General features: G+C 38.7%; 3 protein-coding genes across 4 annotated transcripts; 1 reads left to right on the top strand and 2 right to left on the bottom strand.

Moving 5' to 3' along the window:
- Positions 1-8,054: 8,054 nt before the first annotated feature.
- Positions 8,055-10,163, top strand: LOC106380388 (LOB domain-containing protein 7). The gene has a single exon (XM_013820147.3). It carries the CDS (start codon positions 9,471-9,473, stop codon positions 9,936-9,938), a length of 468 nt encoding a protein of 155 aa, XP_013675601.1. The 5' UTR covers positions 8,055-9,470; the 3' UTR covers positions 9,939-10,163.
- A 162-nt stretch (positions 10,164-10,325) lies between these two features.
- On the bottom strand, positions 10,326-13,544 carry LOC106381281 (protein HOTHEAD-like). Its single transcript, XM_048748590.1, has 6 exons — positions 13,288-13,544; positions 12,594-12,984; positions 11,912-12,222; positions 11,455-11,840; positions 10,653-11,221; positions 10,326-10,562 (listed from the first exon to the last, which is right to left on the bottom strand). Exons 1-6 carry the CDS (start codon positions 13,358-13,360, stop codon positions 10,508-10,510), a joined length of 1,785 nt encoding a protein of 594 aa, XP_048604547.1. The 5' UTR covers positions 13,361-13,544; the 3' UTR covers positions 10,326-10,507.
- Positions 13,545-13,756: 212 nt separating this feature from the next.
- Positions 13,757-17,496, bottom strand: LOC106379435 (putative disease resistance protein At4g11170). 2 transcript variants are annotated; one of them, XM_022696152.2, is made up of 3 exons: positions 16,909-17,496; positions 15,806-16,424; positions 13,757-15,266 (listed from the first exon to the last, which is right to left on the bottom strand). In XM_022696152.2, the coding sequence occupies exons 1-3, from the start codon at positions 17,463-17,465 to the stop codon at positions 15,168-15,170; spliced, it is 1,275 nt and encodes a 424-aa protein (XP_022551873.1). In that variant the 5' UTR covers positions 17,466-17,496; the 3' UTR covers positions 13,757-15,167. The 2 variants fall into 2 exon arrangements, with proteins under 2 accessions (XP_022551873.1, XP_013674839.1); XM_013819385.3 differs by lacking the exon at positions 13,757-15,266 and having other exon boundaries at positions 15,484-16,424.
- Between the last annotated feature and the right edge of the window lie 309 nt (positions 17,497-17,805).

Genomic DNA, 17,805 nt, shown 5'->3' with positions numbered 1-17,805 from the left:
TCTTCTTCCACTCGTGGATCTGCTTCCCATAGTTGTCCATTACTTTATGGACGAAGTGGTGATAGATAAAGAGCGTCTCATCGGAATTCCAGTTGAACTCTTGCTGAAAAAAAAACACAATTAGTAGAAAATTTATATTAAAGATTAAAAATATAAGTAAAAAATTAGAATACTTACCGCAAACTGACGAAACCACAGAACCTGCTTGTCGGTTGGGAAGTGAGTGAAAGTCGGATGTCCACTGTCGAGGGCCGAGTACATCATACGGTTGATCCATGCGCTGATCCCGTTCCCGGATCGGTTGAACCTTATTAAAAGAACAAACGGTTAATAATGAATCCAAATTTAAAGAAAAAAAAATGTTTAATTACCATGTTTGACCCCGTCCATGTGGATACGGAGTGAGATACGGAAGATGGTCACGACCGGGCTGTTGAACCAACTCCGCAACCCTCATCACTCCCGGAGGACCCGGAGGAACAGGAGCGGATGCAGCAGCGGGAGCGAGAGGAGCATGAGCGGGTGCAGCAGAGGGAGATGTATGGTTGGAGCTGTGGGGCGAAGGGGAATCCTGAAAATGGCTGGAATCCCGAGACTGGCTCCCCGTACCACCACGACCACGACGCTGTCGAGGCCGGGTCTGATCATCATGAGACCTGTAAATTAAAAAAATATATTTAATAAATACAGAAATATATAAATTAATTTTTTTATTAAAAAAAATCCCAAATAATTTTATCACAGAAAAAGATTTATATATATTAAATTTTTCTAATAAATATATAAAAATAGTTCTAATAAACAAAAAATAGTTTTAATAAATAAAAATAGTTTTAATAATATATATATATATGAAAAATATTTTTAAATCCCAAATAATAGTATTTAATCACAAAAAAAGTTTTATAGATATTTAAAATGTTTTGTAAAATCCAAAAAATCGAATTTATATAGAAATTTTTTTTTGTAAAATCCAAAAAATCGAATTTATATAGAAAAATCGTTTTGTAAAATACAAAAATCGATTTTATATACAAAAATCGATTTTATAAATACAAAAAATAAAACATTTATAAAAAAATTCTAAATCAATTCAACAAAACAAATTATTCAACCAAATCACAATTCTAAACCTATTATACAACCAAATCACAATCCTTACCAATCACCCTAACAAAAATCTATCAAAACTACACAAAAACCTAACAAATAGAACCTAAGAGAGTGGGATAGGGTCCTTACATGATTTGTGTAAGAGAAGAGGGAGATCGCCGGAGATATCGTCGGATTTCAGGGGGAAATCGCCGGAGAGAAAGAGAGGAGTCGCGCAGAGGAAGAAGAGAGAAATGGGGAAGAAGAAGGGGCTCGTGGTTATAAAACCTAGGGTCCGACGGACATTATCCGTCGGAATTCCGTCGGAATTCTAATTTCAATTTTCGCGAAATATTTGCCCGGTAAAATGAAAATATTCCGAGGAAATTCCGACAGATAGTAAAATATCCGTCGGAATATTCCGAGGAAATACCGAGGAACTAGTGTTTGGGGTTTCAAAACATCAATTTTTTTTGCCATATTTCATTTCTTATACAATTGTAATGCATACCATTGAGGATTCTTTGTATACATGAGCATAAACCATGAAATAACAAATTTCAAAACTAATTGAAAGTATTCCCTTTACCGTTCATTAAAAGGTATAAGTGTTTCTCTTATGTTGCGAGATTTCGCTCATACAATCGGAAAAGTGTTAATTATACGGTAAGGAACAAATTTTTGACTTCATAATGAACGTAAGACACTTAATAAGGGTTATATAGGTGTTATTCAAACGGCAAAACGTTGTTTTCGGTTTAAAAACCCTAGTTCCTCGGAATTTCCTCGGATTATTCCGAGGGAACTCCGAGGAAACCCTCTTCTTCCTCGGAATTTCCTCGGAATATTCCGAGGAAATTCCGACGAACTAGTGTTTGGGGTTTCAAAACGTATTTTTTTTTAAAAAAACGCATCGATCGATGCGTTTTTGAACAAAAACAAATCGATCGATTACTAAGATGGCCCTGGCCGTAAGATTATGATTGATCGATGAGAGTATCCCATCGATCTATCAACAATCTGAATTGTTCCTCGGAATTTCCTCGGAAAAATCTTGTATGTTTTTAAAAAAACGCATCGATCGATGCGTTTTTGAACAAAAACAAATCGATCGATTACTAAGATGGCCCGGGCCGTAAGATTGTGATCGATCGATGAGAGTATCCCATCGATCAATCGACAATCTGAATTGTTCCTCGGAATTTCCTCGGAAAATCTTGCATGTTTTTTTTAAAAACGCATCGATCGATGCGTTTTTGAACAAAAACAAATCGATCGATTACTAGGATGGACCGGGCCGTAAGATTGTGATCGATCGATGAGAGTATCCCATCGATCTATCGACAATCTGAATTGTTCCTCGGAATTTCCTCGGAAAATCTTGTATGTTTTTTTAAAAACGCATCGATCGATGCGTTATAGAACAAAAACGCATCGATCGATTACCAAGATGGCCCGGGCCGTAAGAATGTGATCGATCGATGCGTTATAGAACAAAAATGCATCGATCGATGCGTGTTCGGAAAACAGAATTATAAGGCAAAACCCGATCCGGCTACACAACTAGCATGTCCTGAGACGATGACAATATTGGGAATCAAAGCAGACATTGAAGGACTGTTCCAGAACATGGGTCTAGGCCAACTATGCAACCTCAAGGAACCCACTTATCCGGAGTTGGTACGCCAGTTCATAGCATCCGCATACGTCACCCGTCCCGATGATAGCCATCAGGAAGGTTTTCTGGCATTCGTAGTGCAGAAAGTATACTATGAGGTATCTTTCACACACCTCTGCGGACTATTTGGATTGAGTGCGGGGGAGAGGACATATGGTCTTTATTGGACTTTAGAGCTGTTGAACTTCTGGGAAACGATAGGCACAGGGATTTATAGATCTTCTCAGGCAAAGGAGTCACTTATCCGGAGCCCAGTACTGAGATATGCGACACGCCTCATTGGCTCATTGCTATACGGGACAACCACAGCCGCATCAGTCACGCAATGGGAGTTGTGCCTCCTGTACCAAGGTGTGAGGCATTTGCTACCGGCATTTGGAAACTCTACATTCCCACCTGCTACTGCCTTCAACATGGGAGCGGTGCTGGCCGCAAACTTAGCAGGATACAAGGGGAAAGTAACCAAATCCAAGAGCAATGCATGTGGATTTGGTGCAGTGATTACTCGGATCCTTAGACATGTGGGTGTAGACTGTGAGAACCACCAGGTAGCACTGGACAGATCGAACAACATTGCTTGGAACTACCTGGATGTCATTTCTCTAGTAAGTAAGGAGTTCATAGCTGGTCCCCACTCGAGGATCGATCGGGATGGTCCTTACGTCTACGTATTCCAGGACCGAGCGAAGAAAACACTCTACTGCCACCTGCCTCAGATCGGCCTGACTGCTCTACTTTCAGAGGCTGCAGTTGAGTTTCTACCCCCTGCTACCGCACTAGTAGACAAGCCATCCTTCTTCACGCCAAAATATCAGACCAAAGGCAAGGGCGTGGTTGATGAAGAAGGACAAGATGAGGCTGCACAAGCCATTCCAGATGATTCACAACCCCATCAGCTACTCCCATCAGACTCCAGCCAGTACAAGCTGCAAGAGCTTCCACCGAACGCCACTTCGCGCCAGCAACAACATTGGAGAGATCAGAGCATAAAGACAAACAACGACATGCTACACAAGATCTGGGCTGCCATTTCACGTATCAGGCCGTGTCGTTGCCAAAAGGATGATGTAGTTCATCGGGACAACTCTCCATCCAGCTCTGGTTCGGGTTCGAGTGGTACACACATGGTAAGAAAGAGGTCCAAGAGACCCAACGATGCAGGAACATCTGGAGCAGGAGACGAGGAGTAGGAGCTATCACCGGCTATTTTATTTTCTTTTCTATTCTAACGTTTTATGGTCTTATTTTCTGTTAATTTTGAACTGAGTTTTTTTTTAGGTTTCTTAATTATGAGTTCGTATTTCTTTTACATGGTTTCTTTGTTTTATTTGGTTGTGTTTTGTGTAGCTTTTAATTCGTATTCAGCTTTGCCTTGCTAGATAAACCAAATAACTATTATCCGAGGAAAGAGGTTATATCAAGTGTTCCTCGGAATTTCCTCGGTATTTCTTAAAAAAAAAAAATAATAAGTTCAATGGTAGTCTGTTTCCGAGTCATCATCACCAGATGAATCTGAATCTGGATCTTGGTGAAACTCTCCAATCACTGGTTCATCCTCTACGTGAACGACGGCTTCCTCTCCAAAGTCGGTTAAATCGACTACAAGGCCAACTCCAGCTAAATCTTCTGCTGCACTACAGTTGCCGGATGTGCTTGGTTGTAGTGGGTCTTCCAGCTCAGAACTTCCCTGAACTCGGCCTCTCGGGTTGAGTCTTGTAACAGTAACCCATGGATCATCTCTGTTCCTTACCCGGGGGTACTTGATATAACAAACCTGTAACATTTAGAAAAATTATAAATTAATACACATGATGATGAATCATTCTGAATAATTAACATTTAATTACCTGATCGGCCTGGGAAGCAAGAATGAAAGGATCATAATATTGCAGCTTTCGCCTCGAATTTACTGATGTAACACCAAATGCATCTGTTCTCACACCTCGATCTGGGGTGTTGTCGTGCCAATCACAATAGAAAACAGTACAGCGCAATCCAACCATGCCCAAATACTTGATTTCCAAAATCTCATGTATGTGTCCGTAGTATACATCATCTCCTGATGCAGAACAAACGCCAGCATCATAAGTCGTACTCGAACGTCTCCTCTTCTGAGTTGTGAATGCATATCCTCGAGTACAAAATCTCGGATATGACTTCACAACAAAGTTTGGTCCAACGACCATCTCACGTATCCAATCGTCAAATGTTTCACCTCTGGCCAAACCAGCAGACACCTATTAATAGCACATATATATATATTATATCAATAAATGTGAATTAGTATAAATATGTGATAAAATATATTTTAATTTGTTTAAAGCACTCACATAAGTAAACATCCATCCAGTAAATTCTCTCTGCTTCATTTCTTCTAGTTCGTCCTCTGTGGCGTATCTATACTCGAACCGCTTTTCTGCCATGAAAATCTTGTATATGATGACAATAATGTAATTAATTAAGATTTGCAAATGACTGCGCTCCTGCTCAGTAAGTCGACGGTCCTTTGGTTTTCCGCTAAGTCGTCCAACGTCTGTGAAAATGTCTGGAACCGTAACATGATATGTTGCCCGTTCGCCTCTATCATCATGCCGAGCAGGTCTTCTGTTTTTGGTCTGAACTTCTGCTGGAAAGTAGTACTCGGCAAAGTTTGAAGTTTCTTCATTGATCATCTGTGCGACTATAGAACCTTCCACCCTACTTAAATTTTTCACCATCTTCTTCAAATGGAACATATACCGCTCATACAGATACATCCATCTATACTGCACAGGACCACCAAGTTCCAATTCTCTTGCCAGGTGAATAACAAGATGCTCCATAACATCAAAAAATGAGGGAGGAAATATCTTCTCAAGGTTGCACTGAATCACGGCTATGTTAGTCTTCAAATTTTCAATACCTTCAAGAGTCACTGATCTCGTGCATAAATCGCGGAAGAAACCACTTATCCCTGCAATTGCTTCATGAACATTTCGTGGTAATAGTTCCTTGAAGGCGAACGGAAGGAGGCGCTGCATCATTACATGGCAATCGTGGCTTTTCAAGCCAGTAAACTTTCCTTCCTTTCTGTCGATACAGTTACGCAAATTTGATGCGTAACCGTCTGGAAATTCCACATCGTTTGAAATCCAATCAAAGAACGCATCTTTTCCCGCTGCATCAAGTCGGTATATGGGAAAAGGAGCCCTACCATTCTCATCAACATGAAGTTCTGAACGAGCACATATATCGACTAAATCCAGTCTTGACTTCAAATTATCCTTTGTTTTACCTTGAACATTAAGGATCGTGTTCATGAGATTGTCAAAAAAGTTCTTCTCAATATGCATGACATCTAAATTATGCCTTAGCAGATGATCCTCCCAGTATGGCAGATCCCAGAAAATACTTTTTTTGTGCCAGTTATGTAGTTCTCCAACAGCATCTACCGGAAAACGCTCATGTCCACCGACTTCTGGCGTCCTTTCTGCACCAAAATCTCTTAGTTGTATCTTCAAATCTTTCCCACAAATTTCCGGAGGTGGACTGTCAAACACCCTCTTGTTCTTCGTAAACAAATTCCTACTCCTACGATATGGATGATCAGGTGGTAGGAATCTCCTGTGACAGTCAAACCAACACGTTTTCCTTCCGTGCTTTAGTTGGAAAGCATCAGTGTTATCTTGACAATATGGACATGATAGCCTTCCATGCGTTGTCCATCCAGACAACATACCATATGCTGGAAAATCACTTATTGTCCACATTAGTACTGCCCGCATTTGAAAGTTTTCTTTACACGAAACATCGTATGTTTCAGCACCTTGAGCCCATAGTTGTTGCAACTCATATATTAGTGGCTGAAGAAACACATCAAGTGATCTCTTAGGATGCTCTGGTCCGGGAACGAGAATCGAGAGAAACAAAAACTCTCGTCGCAAGCACAAGTTTGGGGGGAGGTTGTATGGTGTAAGAATGACGGGCCATAGAGAATACTGTCTTCCACTCTTGCCAAACGGACTGAAACCATCAGTACATAATCCAAGGTAGACATTTCTTCTCTCATACGCAAAGTCGGGATACTTTGATTGGAAATGCTTCCACGCTTTTGCATCTGAAGGATGTCTGATCTCACCATCTGTTGAGTGCTCCGCATGCCATCTCATTGGTTGCGCTGTGCGTTCAGACAGATACAACCTCTGCAACCTTTCCGTCAAAGGTAAATACCACATCCTTTTATATGGCACTGGAACTCTTCCACTCGTATCTTTATAACGAGGCTTTCCACAAAATTTGCATGTAACCCGCTGTTCATCCGCCCTCCAATAAATCATGCAGTTGTCGCTGCATACATCTATTACCTGATACGATAAACCAAGACCAGCTACGAGTTTCTGAACCTCGTAGTATGAACCAGGAGCTACATTATCCTCGGGTAGAATACCTTTTACAAAATCAGCAATCGCATCCACACAGTCTTCAGCCAAATTATAATCTGTTTTAATGCCCATCAATCTTGTAGCAGATGATAAAGCTGAATGACCATCTCTGCAACCTTCGTACAATGGTTGCTTTCCAGCATCCAACATATCATAAAATCTCCTAGCTTCTGCATTGGGTAAATCTTCCCCTCTAAAATGATCATTTACCATCTGCTCAGTACCTACACCATAATCTACATCCGTTCTAATTGGTTCTTCTAATCTAACCGCTGGCTGAGGTTCACTAGTACTACCATGTTCATAATCAGTTTCCCCATGATGATACCAAATTTTGTAACTTCGTGTAAACCCACTCAAATATAGATGAGTCCAAACATCCCACTCTTTAATAACCTTTCTATTTTTACAATTAGAGCAAGGACATCTTAACATACCTGTTTTTGCTTCCGGTTGTCGGTGAACTAACCCCATGAATTCAATTATACCTCGTTGGTATTCTTCCGTAAGCAATCTCGTGTTCGGATCCAAATGAGGTCGATCGATCCAAGAACGAAAATAATTTGAAGAAGACATATTTTTTATGAATCAAATTCGTGTGTAAATAGAGTAAGAGGGAGGATGAAGATATGAAGTGAATGAAGAGGAAGAGGAGTGCTTGTATTTATAGTTTAAATCCTGCCGACATACCGAGGAAATTCCGACGGAATTCCGACGGACAAAACTAGTTCGTCGGAATTTCCTCGGAATTTTGTAAAATCCCCCAACGGCTATAATATTTCCTCGGAATTCATCGGTTTTTTCCGAGGAACACAGTTTTCCTCGGAATTTCCTCGGAATATTCCGACGGACTGTAGTTTCCTCGGAATTCCGTCGGTATATTCCGAGGATTTCATTTTCCGTCGGAATGTCCGTCAGAATATCGCTGTTTTCTTGTAGTGTGACTCCTTACATACTAGAACCAAAGAATAGAGATGTGATACAAAAATTACAAAGACAGCAAGGATGCAATGCAAGAACAGAGATATGATAACAACATTCTCTCGACAACACTAAGTCACTAAGCAAGTAAGCAGTGCTCAGAGTCTTTGAGAGTATACCTCAAGGCTCAAGTCCAGTATCAACACAAACTTACAAAACGTTAGATACTAAAAGATAATACCTCAAGTCAAAGTCCCTTCTCCTTTATCCTCTTCTTCTTTCTCCTCTTCCTTCTTCTCAACAGACTCATCATCTAAGAAGAAAACGATTTTCTTTTCAATGAAACATATCAAAAAAATTAAAAAATCATTGTAAAACAGATTCGATAAACACAGAAGAAGAAACCCTAAATCCTAGATAGATCGATCAAAAATAGATGAATCAAAGAAGAAACAAACCTAGAATGATTTTCTATACAAACCCATAAGAAAAAAATCACTGATTTTTAAAAAAAAATTGAACAAATCGAAGATTTTCGAAGACGCTAGAGGGAAAGAGATGATTTCCGATGAAACAAGGATTCTCCATAACCCTAATCGCCATTGATAAAGGTTGAAGTTACGTTAGAGAAAGGAGTAAAGCGAAAGAAAAATTAGGGTAAAACCATTTAAGTGTTTTTTTTTTCTCTAGTGGGTTTATTTTTTCCTTCTGTTTTTAATATTTTTAATTTTAATATTAAATCAACTACGAAATATTTTATTTATTGGTTTTTAATTAAAGAAATTGAATAATTTAAGGGTATAATGGTACTAAAATTAATCTAAATCATCTTTCCCTAAATAATGTTCTAAAAATCTTATTGGGACAAATCTAAGTTCAAAGTGTCCATTTTTTCCAATTTTCCATTTTTTTAAACTACGCTTTAATATTGTTTTTGCAATTTACCTACCAGAACCCCTAAAAGTGCAATCCGTTATTATAAATAAATAGATTTACTTATAAATAAATGATCAGATAAATCCTATTAACATTATCCAATAGTTAAATCAATCATTTAGTAAATTCATCTAAAAAATCTGATAAAATCAGAATTTCTAACAGATAGCTTCTGAGTATATAATAAATAATTTAAAATTCAGAACAATATCAGGAAATAGATATTAATGGGTACTCTATTTAACTAACAAAAACTTTTTTTTCCCTAATCAAACTCTCTCTATAAACCGTCTCCAAAATTTTCTCTATCCACAACTCAACTCTCTCCTCGATCTTCTCTTTATCCTTCTTTTTACGGAGTAAATCAAGGTAATTAACCTCTTTTCGAAACCCTAACAAATCTCCCCCAATCACGAAAACTAATGTCCTTAAGCAAATTCCACGGTGGCTCCTCCTCCTCCTCTACCACGGCTTGCGCTGCTTGTAAATACCAGAGGAAAAAGTGCACCGAACACTGTATTCTCGCTCGTTACTTCCCACAAGAAAAACAAAATCAGTTTCTAAACGCCCATAAACTGTTTGGAGTAAGCAACATCACAAAGTTCATCAAAGGAGTTGAAGAATGTCAACGGGACATAGCTATGAATAATCTTATCTTCCATGCTAATGCTCGTGCTCGAGATCCAGTTTGGGGAGTTTGCAAGATCATGCTTGATCTGAAGCACCAGATTGCTTGTACTCAGGCTGAACTTAACTTAGTTCATCATCAGAATCTTGCCATGTGTCAAACTATAGCTCTCCAGCAGCAATTTGGTTGCTATTCGTACGGAGATTTATTAGAACAAGGAGACGAATACCTTAATATTGATGGTCATGTTCATCAGAAATAGAGTCAGATGTTTATGGACATGCCTATCAAGCTTGAGAAGAAAAAGTTTCTGTGGACACAAGAATGCAATGAACCAGATAACTAGTCTTTTGGTTTTTGTACACACTATCCAAAGTTTAGGTTTAATTTGTTTTCGTGTTACCACGGCTCTTTTCTTTGCTATAGTTTCTCAGATTGTCCAAATCTATCCTCGTAATAGTAGCAGTATTTTTTACCATTTTGTTCCAAATTTAGTTTTAGTTTTCAGCTTTTTCTTCTTTAACGTCTTATAATTTTTCATAAAGTCCAAAGGTCATTCCTTCTTGTTTACTTGTTTGTTAACCGATTTAGTTTCTTTATGTTTAAATATATTACCAAAAGGATCATACATAGATTATAAATTGCTTTAGGTTGGGAAAATGCTGGAGTTAAGCTGAAAACAAAATCAGGTCAGGAATTATCTTTTGACGCAAGCAACAACTCTAATTCCCCCAAAAGGGTTACACAATTCACTAGACAACCTGATCCTATATATTACGATGAATCTATTATCAAAATAACCAGAGAGAGTACAAGTTATGCTGCTGTAAACTAAACACCTGCCTTGTTTCCAAGTCTCTCCCAAAGGATCTTGACTCCCATGTATCTGCAAAGATTTACAACTCATTCTGTTTATATACTGAACTTCAAAAGAGCTTTGATTAATTAATTATGTTGGTATTTGATTTCGATTTACCTTCCCATCATCATAACTGTGGCTTGCGGGTTGGTTCCTGGAGACTCGTCAAATGTGGAACCATCAATAACTCTTAGCCTGTTGACACCGAGAACTTTGCGGTTAGGGTTCACGACTTTACCCACAAGACAACCACCATGATAGTGCCAGATTGTGACAACGGTGTCTTTACAGAACTGAGCCATTGATTTGGTATCATTCACTTGCTTTGGTCTTAGATTGATGTTTGCCTTGACGCTCAAGCTAAGCATCTTGTGGACGTTTTGCTTGTCGCACTGGGTGTAGTTTAGGAACCTCTTAGACGTCACAACTTTTGAAACCAGACGGATGGCTTCAACGCAGCGTTGGAGATCCAGTGGGTGTTTGAAGTAGTTGAAGGTAACTGATGGGTTGTCATCTACATTTGTGTTGAGTAAGCTCAAATGCCCTCTAGAGATTGGGTAAGCTAGTTTCTCCAAAATGAAACTTCCATTGAATGCTTCTTGAAGTTGGTATTTGTTTCTTGTGGTGTAAGCTTGTGTTGCTTCTGGTCTTCTCTGCTTTGCAGGTATGGTCGAAAACAATTCATTCTGCAAAAAAATTCAAAGACCATTCTCATATAAAGACATTAATAATAGAAGAATGCCGATTCTGATTTTTTAGGGGCTTTAAACAGTTAAGTAAAAACTTTAGTATTTTTTTTGAAAAACATATGGAGGTCTCTATGTTCATATATATCAACATAAAAAAATTTAGAGACCCTTGTTAATGTTGCACTTGGTTATGCCCATGACGGATTCGAAGTAATGTAGTTTAGGGTTACCTTGTCCGACATAACTCCATAGTGAGTATGAATGCTCTCAGGAGACTGTCCAAATCCAGTGCTGGCTTCAACATACACACCCATCTTTGTGATTCCAACAGTCTGGATAAGTGACTGCTCTATAGGCTGCTTTGAAGGCACCAAGATGCTGTTCATCGGATTATCAGCCATTCCTTTCCCCACATGCTCATTCTCCAGAACCAAAGGAATCTTCAGCCTCTCAAGCTCTCTCTTAGGTCCAATCCCACTTAACATCAGCATCTGTGGTGAGCCAATAGCTCCACTGGACAAGATCACTTCACTTCCCTTTCTGTTCGAGAGTAGAGCCTGGTGTTGATTACCCTTCTCGTCTTTGAATATAACTCCTGTTACTCTAGGCCTTGTTCCTGCATCCGGAACCAAGAACGTAACATTCAAAACTTGGAATACACGTAAACCTAATTAATATCATTAGTACCAGATGTGTCAAAGACTATCTTTTGCACGGTGGCGTAGATCAAGACTCTGAGCTTCTGAGGGTTAGCGTAAGCGAGAAGCTCCGCCGCAGTGTGACGACGGCCGAACCTATCGAAGATTGTGCCACCGACTTTTGTTCCGGAGACGTGGTCGTAAGTGAAGCCATTGAAAGGTCTGACTCCAACCTCTAGAAGACTGTCTCTCAGAGCCTTCTGCCATAACGTCAACTTCGGCTGATGAACGATCTCTCGCTCCACCCATGGATACGACTCATTCACTAGCTTCGCATCCCATCCTGCTCGCTTCACAAACCTACACCCAAGACCGGATCTTAGATTTAGGGTTTATAAATATTTGTTTATTTTAATAATAAAAAATTCAACACTTTGAAAACTATGTACTAGTATATTTTAAAATTTGGATGCTAAAGCAAATGTTTCATTCAGTCACCATTCGAGCTAACATTTCAATGATTTATATTTTTTAAAAAATTACGTTAATTATGAAAATATTTGTTGACGTGTGTGAGAAGTTAAAGACGTGGTCGTCAATCCTTGCCATTATTACACAACATTCCCACTCGGTGCGTTTTCAGATATGTGTAACATTTACCGTTACGACAACAAGATCTGTTTCAATGTTCACAAATCAAAATCTTGTTAATAATGGTATTAGTTACTTACGCAGCATCGGCTCTCGAGTAGAAACCGGCGTTAATACAAGAACCGCCGCCAAGAACTCTGGCACGAGCGTTATAAACACCGTCAGTGGAAACAAACGCCTGTGACGCGGAGGAAGCTGACGTGTCAGCAAGACCAATGTGGAAGTTCCTGAGGAAAGAGACGTTTGCGTTTGTAAACGGAACGCCACCTCTCTCTAAAACAAGAACGCTAAAATTCCGCGACAGCGTTGCGGCGAGTGGACAGCCTGCGGTTCCACCTCCGATTACTATGTAGTCGTAGGTGGAATCTTGACCAGTTGATGAAAAAGAAGACGATGAAGATGCTGAGAATGTGCTGGCTTTATCGATGAACGTGTATCGATAAGGATTATACTTCAACTTATGCTCTTTATCTACAAAAAGAAGATATTTATTTAGTTATTGAACTATATAATAATGGGTAGTTGGTAGAAGTAATTACACCATTAATGACATTAGCAGAACATAAGCCGAAATAACAGAACAGATTTGTGTAAACAAAGACTGTACTGTTAGTGTCCTAATCACTCAAGATTTGGTCATAATGACTCAAGAAACCAATTGAACTACACAAAATCGCCAATGAACAAGAGAGATAAGGAGAGAGAAATACAGAGTTTACTTCAGACACAACACTAAGAACGTTGTAATGAGAAATGTGTTACGAGAAAAGTAACCTTTAGAAGCAGTGGAAGAAAGAGAAGCTGGGAGACAGAGGAAAAGAGCAAGGAGAACGAGCTTGAGAGCCATAGGAGACTACAGAAACCAAAGCAGAACTTTCTCTTTCTTGGTGTTTTTGCTTCTGCTTCAACTTCTTATGTGGCTTTTCATGAATGGTCTTGTTTTATGTGAACCTTCTCCTATAAATAACACTTAGGATCCAACATAGCAACTATATTAATTACACCCTACATGTGTCTGCCTCTTCATATTGTAAAAATAATTATTATTTTGTAGTAGTATAGTAGTATCATATAAATAAACAGTTTCAAGGTAAAAGGGAGAGTTGTACCGCTTGTCTATGTCATTAATGGCATGAAACGGTTGAAGTAGGAGCTCTTGTAGCCGTTGGATCAAGACTTCATAGATTCAAAGTGTATACATTAATCATATTCACCTAACCAAACACACAAAAACAATAATACAATAGAGCCATGTTTTTGGCAAGTAGTTTTATATAGTAGCAGATGAAAGTATCTTAATAATGATCATAACTGTGAGTAAATCTTCACGAGTCATGTTGCTGACAAGTAACAATTAATCTTTTTGATTATCTTCACCTAACCAAAACACATTACCTTCCGTTTTATTTGGTTTAGCATGTGATCTCATCATACCACGTACGGTGGTCATATATATGGATCACATGAGATTTTCTCTTCACTTTAAACCAGTCACAACTATACTACATAATCTGATGTAGCCACCACAAATAAAGTTTGATGTTGAATTTATTAATGAATGTTTCTTTGGAGGGAAAATAGTATCATATAATATACAACAAAAACACTTAATTCTTACATTTTTGTTAATACTAGCCCACAAATGCATTTGAACATTTCTTATATGGTAAACTCACTTTTAAATCTTCTGGTGATTGGAGGACCGTGAATGTTTCACAGAGTTATTGGTGGTAGATATGCAAAGAAATGATGATAATAAATACACACACCAATCCATGAGTTGGATTCTGAATATATTTACAAAACTTTACTACTCAGCAGTTAATGTAAGGATTAATTTCTCCTCTCTTTTCATGGGGTTGGCAATGTTGTCCCATGCTTTAACTTTCACGGAACTAGGTTTTGAGATCGTACATACTACATATATTTATACCCCTCCTTTCAATTTTTTGCAGTAAGAGAAAAATGATCAACCGATTCAAATCATGCCATAAAGAAAAGTTCTAGAACTAAGTAAAGGGTCCCCTAACGCCGGGTTTTGCACCATCGGTGGCCTTCAAGTCCATTACCAAGGTGCAAGGCTCTATATCGGCACATCTTGCAAGCCAGATATCTTTTGTGGTCTGAGACCTGTAGAAAATTTTCTTAACCAGGCGACAAAGTGTGAGGAAAGTTATATGGAAATACTATCAGATGAAGGCATACATTCTCTTAAATGCATCCGTCAACATAAAATTTGCTCCAAACAAACTTCAACAGTGTAGTACTCTTCCCTGTAATATCACAAAAGGTATACTAAAAGATTATGAATATTGCATATCTCCTCTCTAAAACAATGCATACCGCTAGCTGCTTTGAGGACACATGATGGAGACAACAGCTTAGGAGAGGCCACACTCTCCTAGCTTCACCTCTTTGATTAAATGATCGATGCCAGAGGCATTGTTTATACCATCTCCATCAATAACTGTACAGAACAACATCCCTCGCTCTTATCTGCATCAATGACTTCTATTTGACTCCTACTTAATCCAAGTAAAGAATGGCAGTTCTTCTATATATACACCAGCAACCCACTCCAAAAATATACAGAACATTACTATTTATAAGCCACGTCTTACTAAGTTTAGTATATGAAAAGGGAACACTGTCCCCTAACCAGATCTAACATGTAGACAACCTAACCATTCCATGGCAATATTTGTTCCCCTACATAACACCGACTCGAACGCATCAGAAATATTCCTGAAAGGCTAATTCCTGAATAGTTCTCCAACTTTCTGGACTCTCAGAAGCTATACTTTGTTAAACAAGCTTCATCCCTGTGGAAATAAACAGCTACGTGTTCTTGTGTGAGTGATGATAACTATACTCCCCGAACCAAAACAGTTGAAATCCTCTGCAAAAGTATCTAACTGTTCAAATTTATAGACATTGTCTGCCACAAGCAGTCCCAGTTGTACAGACAAATCTTTAAAGAATGGTGTATTATTTATTTCCTCATCAGAAAGAACAGATCACATACAAAGAATGGCTTAACATTAGTAAGACTAAGTTACCAAAGAACAAACAAACACATCAGTTTAATTAATATTTACTCAATCTAAAGACTATATATCATTGCTTCTAGTCTTTCCCTAAGCTGGCCTCTATCACACAACAAAGCCAATAAATATTTCAGGGTAAAAATAAAGTTAATACCGGGAAGATCCATGGGTCTATATGTAGGCTCTTCCAAACCAACATGTTCATCTCTCTGCTTGAATGCTAATGACCTAAAGAGCTGACGAACTTCAGGATCACTTCTCTGCTTGAATGCTACTGACCTGAATAGCTGACGAACTTCGTAGCATCTCAAGAGCTCAACTTCATAGACACTCGTCACACCAGATGAACTAAGAAGTTGTCTATCTTGTGTGGTTATGATGATTCTGCTCCCTGGACCAAACCAGCTAAACTCCTCCGCAAGCGCATCTAACTGTTTGATCTTGTCTACGTCGTTAGCCACAAGCAGAATCTTCTTGTTCCTGAGCCTTGCTTTGATTGCGTTAAGACACCTTGTCTTTGCGCCCAGGCCTTCTCCTTGCATCTTGGAAAGAAGCTCTTCTTGTAGATGAGATCTGCGGCAGTGTCGTGAAACCCTCCTCACGTCTTCGAGGTGACAATGAGCTTCGAAGTTATGTGAGATGTTTTCGTAGACGTGCTTAGCTAGTACTGATCTTCCGATGCTTCCTCTTCCCCATATACCAATCACTCTAACACCTTGGTTTGAGTGTAGATCCAGTAATGGATACAACTCGTCCATGTGTTGGTCGATACCAATTAGGTTGTTACCGTTGGTAGGTGTTGTTGAGAACAACATCTTTGATATCTTCTCCGTGATTCCATCGACAAGCTTTGAGTCATCATCCCTGAAAAAGAAAACAGATTAAAAGATCAAGATTCAGGAAACCTAACAGAGCAAAAGATCAAGATTCAAGAAACAATTCAATAAATCTCGATCTGAAACAGAGTAAAAATATCAAGATTCAAGAAACAATTCAACATATCACAATCTGAAACAGAGAAAAATATCAAGATTCAAGAAACCCTTCAAGAAATCGACAGAGTAAAGATCAAGATTCAAGAAATCACAACCTGAAACAGAGAAAAAGATCAATATTCAAGTTACGATTCAACAAATCACAATCTGAAACATAGTAAAAGATAAGATTCAAGAAACAATTTATCAAATCACAATATAAAACAGAGTAAAATATCAAGATTCAAGAAAAACAAATCACAATCTGAAACAGAGTAAAATAAAATATCAGGATTCAAGAAACGCTTCAACAAACCACAATCTGAAACAGGGTAACAGCTTCTGGTCCGGTCCTTATGGAGATGAGATCTTACCATTTTTTGGAACATTCGCCGGAAAGATTAGCCAAATAAGCCAACGCATCCCTCCAAGACTTGACCCTCTCTTTGCTTTGTCTCTTCTCGTGTTTCTTGAACTGTTTCGCAACTTCTCCGATCTGCCACCTCAGGTGAGAAGGATCAACCTCGTAGAAAACAGGCAGCACTTTGAGCAAACCCTTTTTCTCGTACTTCAGAATCTTCACGAGCTCCTCTAGACACCAGTAGGAAGCAGGGTAAGTCGCAGAGACCACCACGACGGCGATTTTTGATCCTTTGATGGCTTGGATAAGCTCCGGTGGAATCGGACGGCCACTCTCCAGTTCCTTGTCGTCTTTGAACGTTCGAATCTCTTTAGCCTCTAGATCCTTGTACAGAAAGCTAACGAACTTCCTGCGAGTATCTGCGCCTCTGAAGCTTAGAAAGACGTCGAACCTCTTAGGAGTGAATGAGGCAGAAGAGGAAGAAGACAGTGATGACCTGGATTCGAATAGTCGCAGTGAAGTTTTAACTTTTGTCTTAACGCACGATAGTTTTCTCAAGATTCTATTCATCTTTAAATTCTTTATAGGCTTTTGAGTTTGGGAGAATTTAGTAGTCTATAGCCAACATGAGTTAGTTTTATAGAGGAAAAGATTACACACTTAGTTAACGCATAACGGTAATGAAATTACCAGTTAATTTCCAAGAAATATTATACAAACCATTGTGTTTATCTATCTGTATGTATTTTTCATTAGGATATAATTATAAAATATTTTTTTTTTCTTTCATTTGTTCGCTAGATACTCCCATTTTTATGTGAAGCGTTCAATGAAAATGAACTGATATATCAGATGGTTAGAATAAATAATGTTTATATGTATATGTTTGAAACTGTTTTGTTTAATATTG

Source organism: Brassica napus, chromosome C2 (assembly GCF_020379485.1).
Source record: "Brassica napus cultivar Da-Ae chromosome C2, Da-Ae, whole genome shotgun sequence".
Lineage (NCBI taxonomy): Eukaryota > Viridiplantae > Streptophyta > Magnoliopsida > Brassicales > Brassicaceae > Brassica > Brassica napus.
Note: the sequence above shows the minus strand (reverse complement) of the source record. Positions and strands in the feature narration are given on the sequence as shown.

Coding starts and splice junctions, on each gene's coding strand:
- LOC106381281 (XM_048748590.1), bottom strand. CDS start 13,360: ATGGCTCTCAAGCTCGTTCTCCTTGCTCTTTTCCTCTGTCTCCCAGCT. Junction 12,985..13,287: donor TTCTTCCACTGCTTCTAAAG/GTTACTTTTCTC, acceptor TTCTTTTTGTAG/ATAAAGAGCATAAGTTGAAG. Junction 12,223..12,593: donor TACTCGAGAGCCGATGCTGC/GTAAGTAACTAA, acceptor TCTTGGGTGTAG/GTTTGTGAAGCGAGCAGGAT.
- LOC106379435 (XM_013819385.3), bottom strand. CDS start 17,465: ATGAATAGAATCTTGAGAAAACTATCGTGCGTTAAGACAAAAGTTAAA. Junction 16,425..16,908: donor GGCGAATGTTCCAAAAAATG/GTAAGATCTCAT, acceptor TTTCTTTTTCAG/GGATGATGACTCAAAGCTTG.
- LOC106380388 (XM_013820147.3), top strand. CDS start 9,471: ATGTCCTTAAGCAAATTCCACGGTGGCTCCTCCTCCTCCTCTACCACG.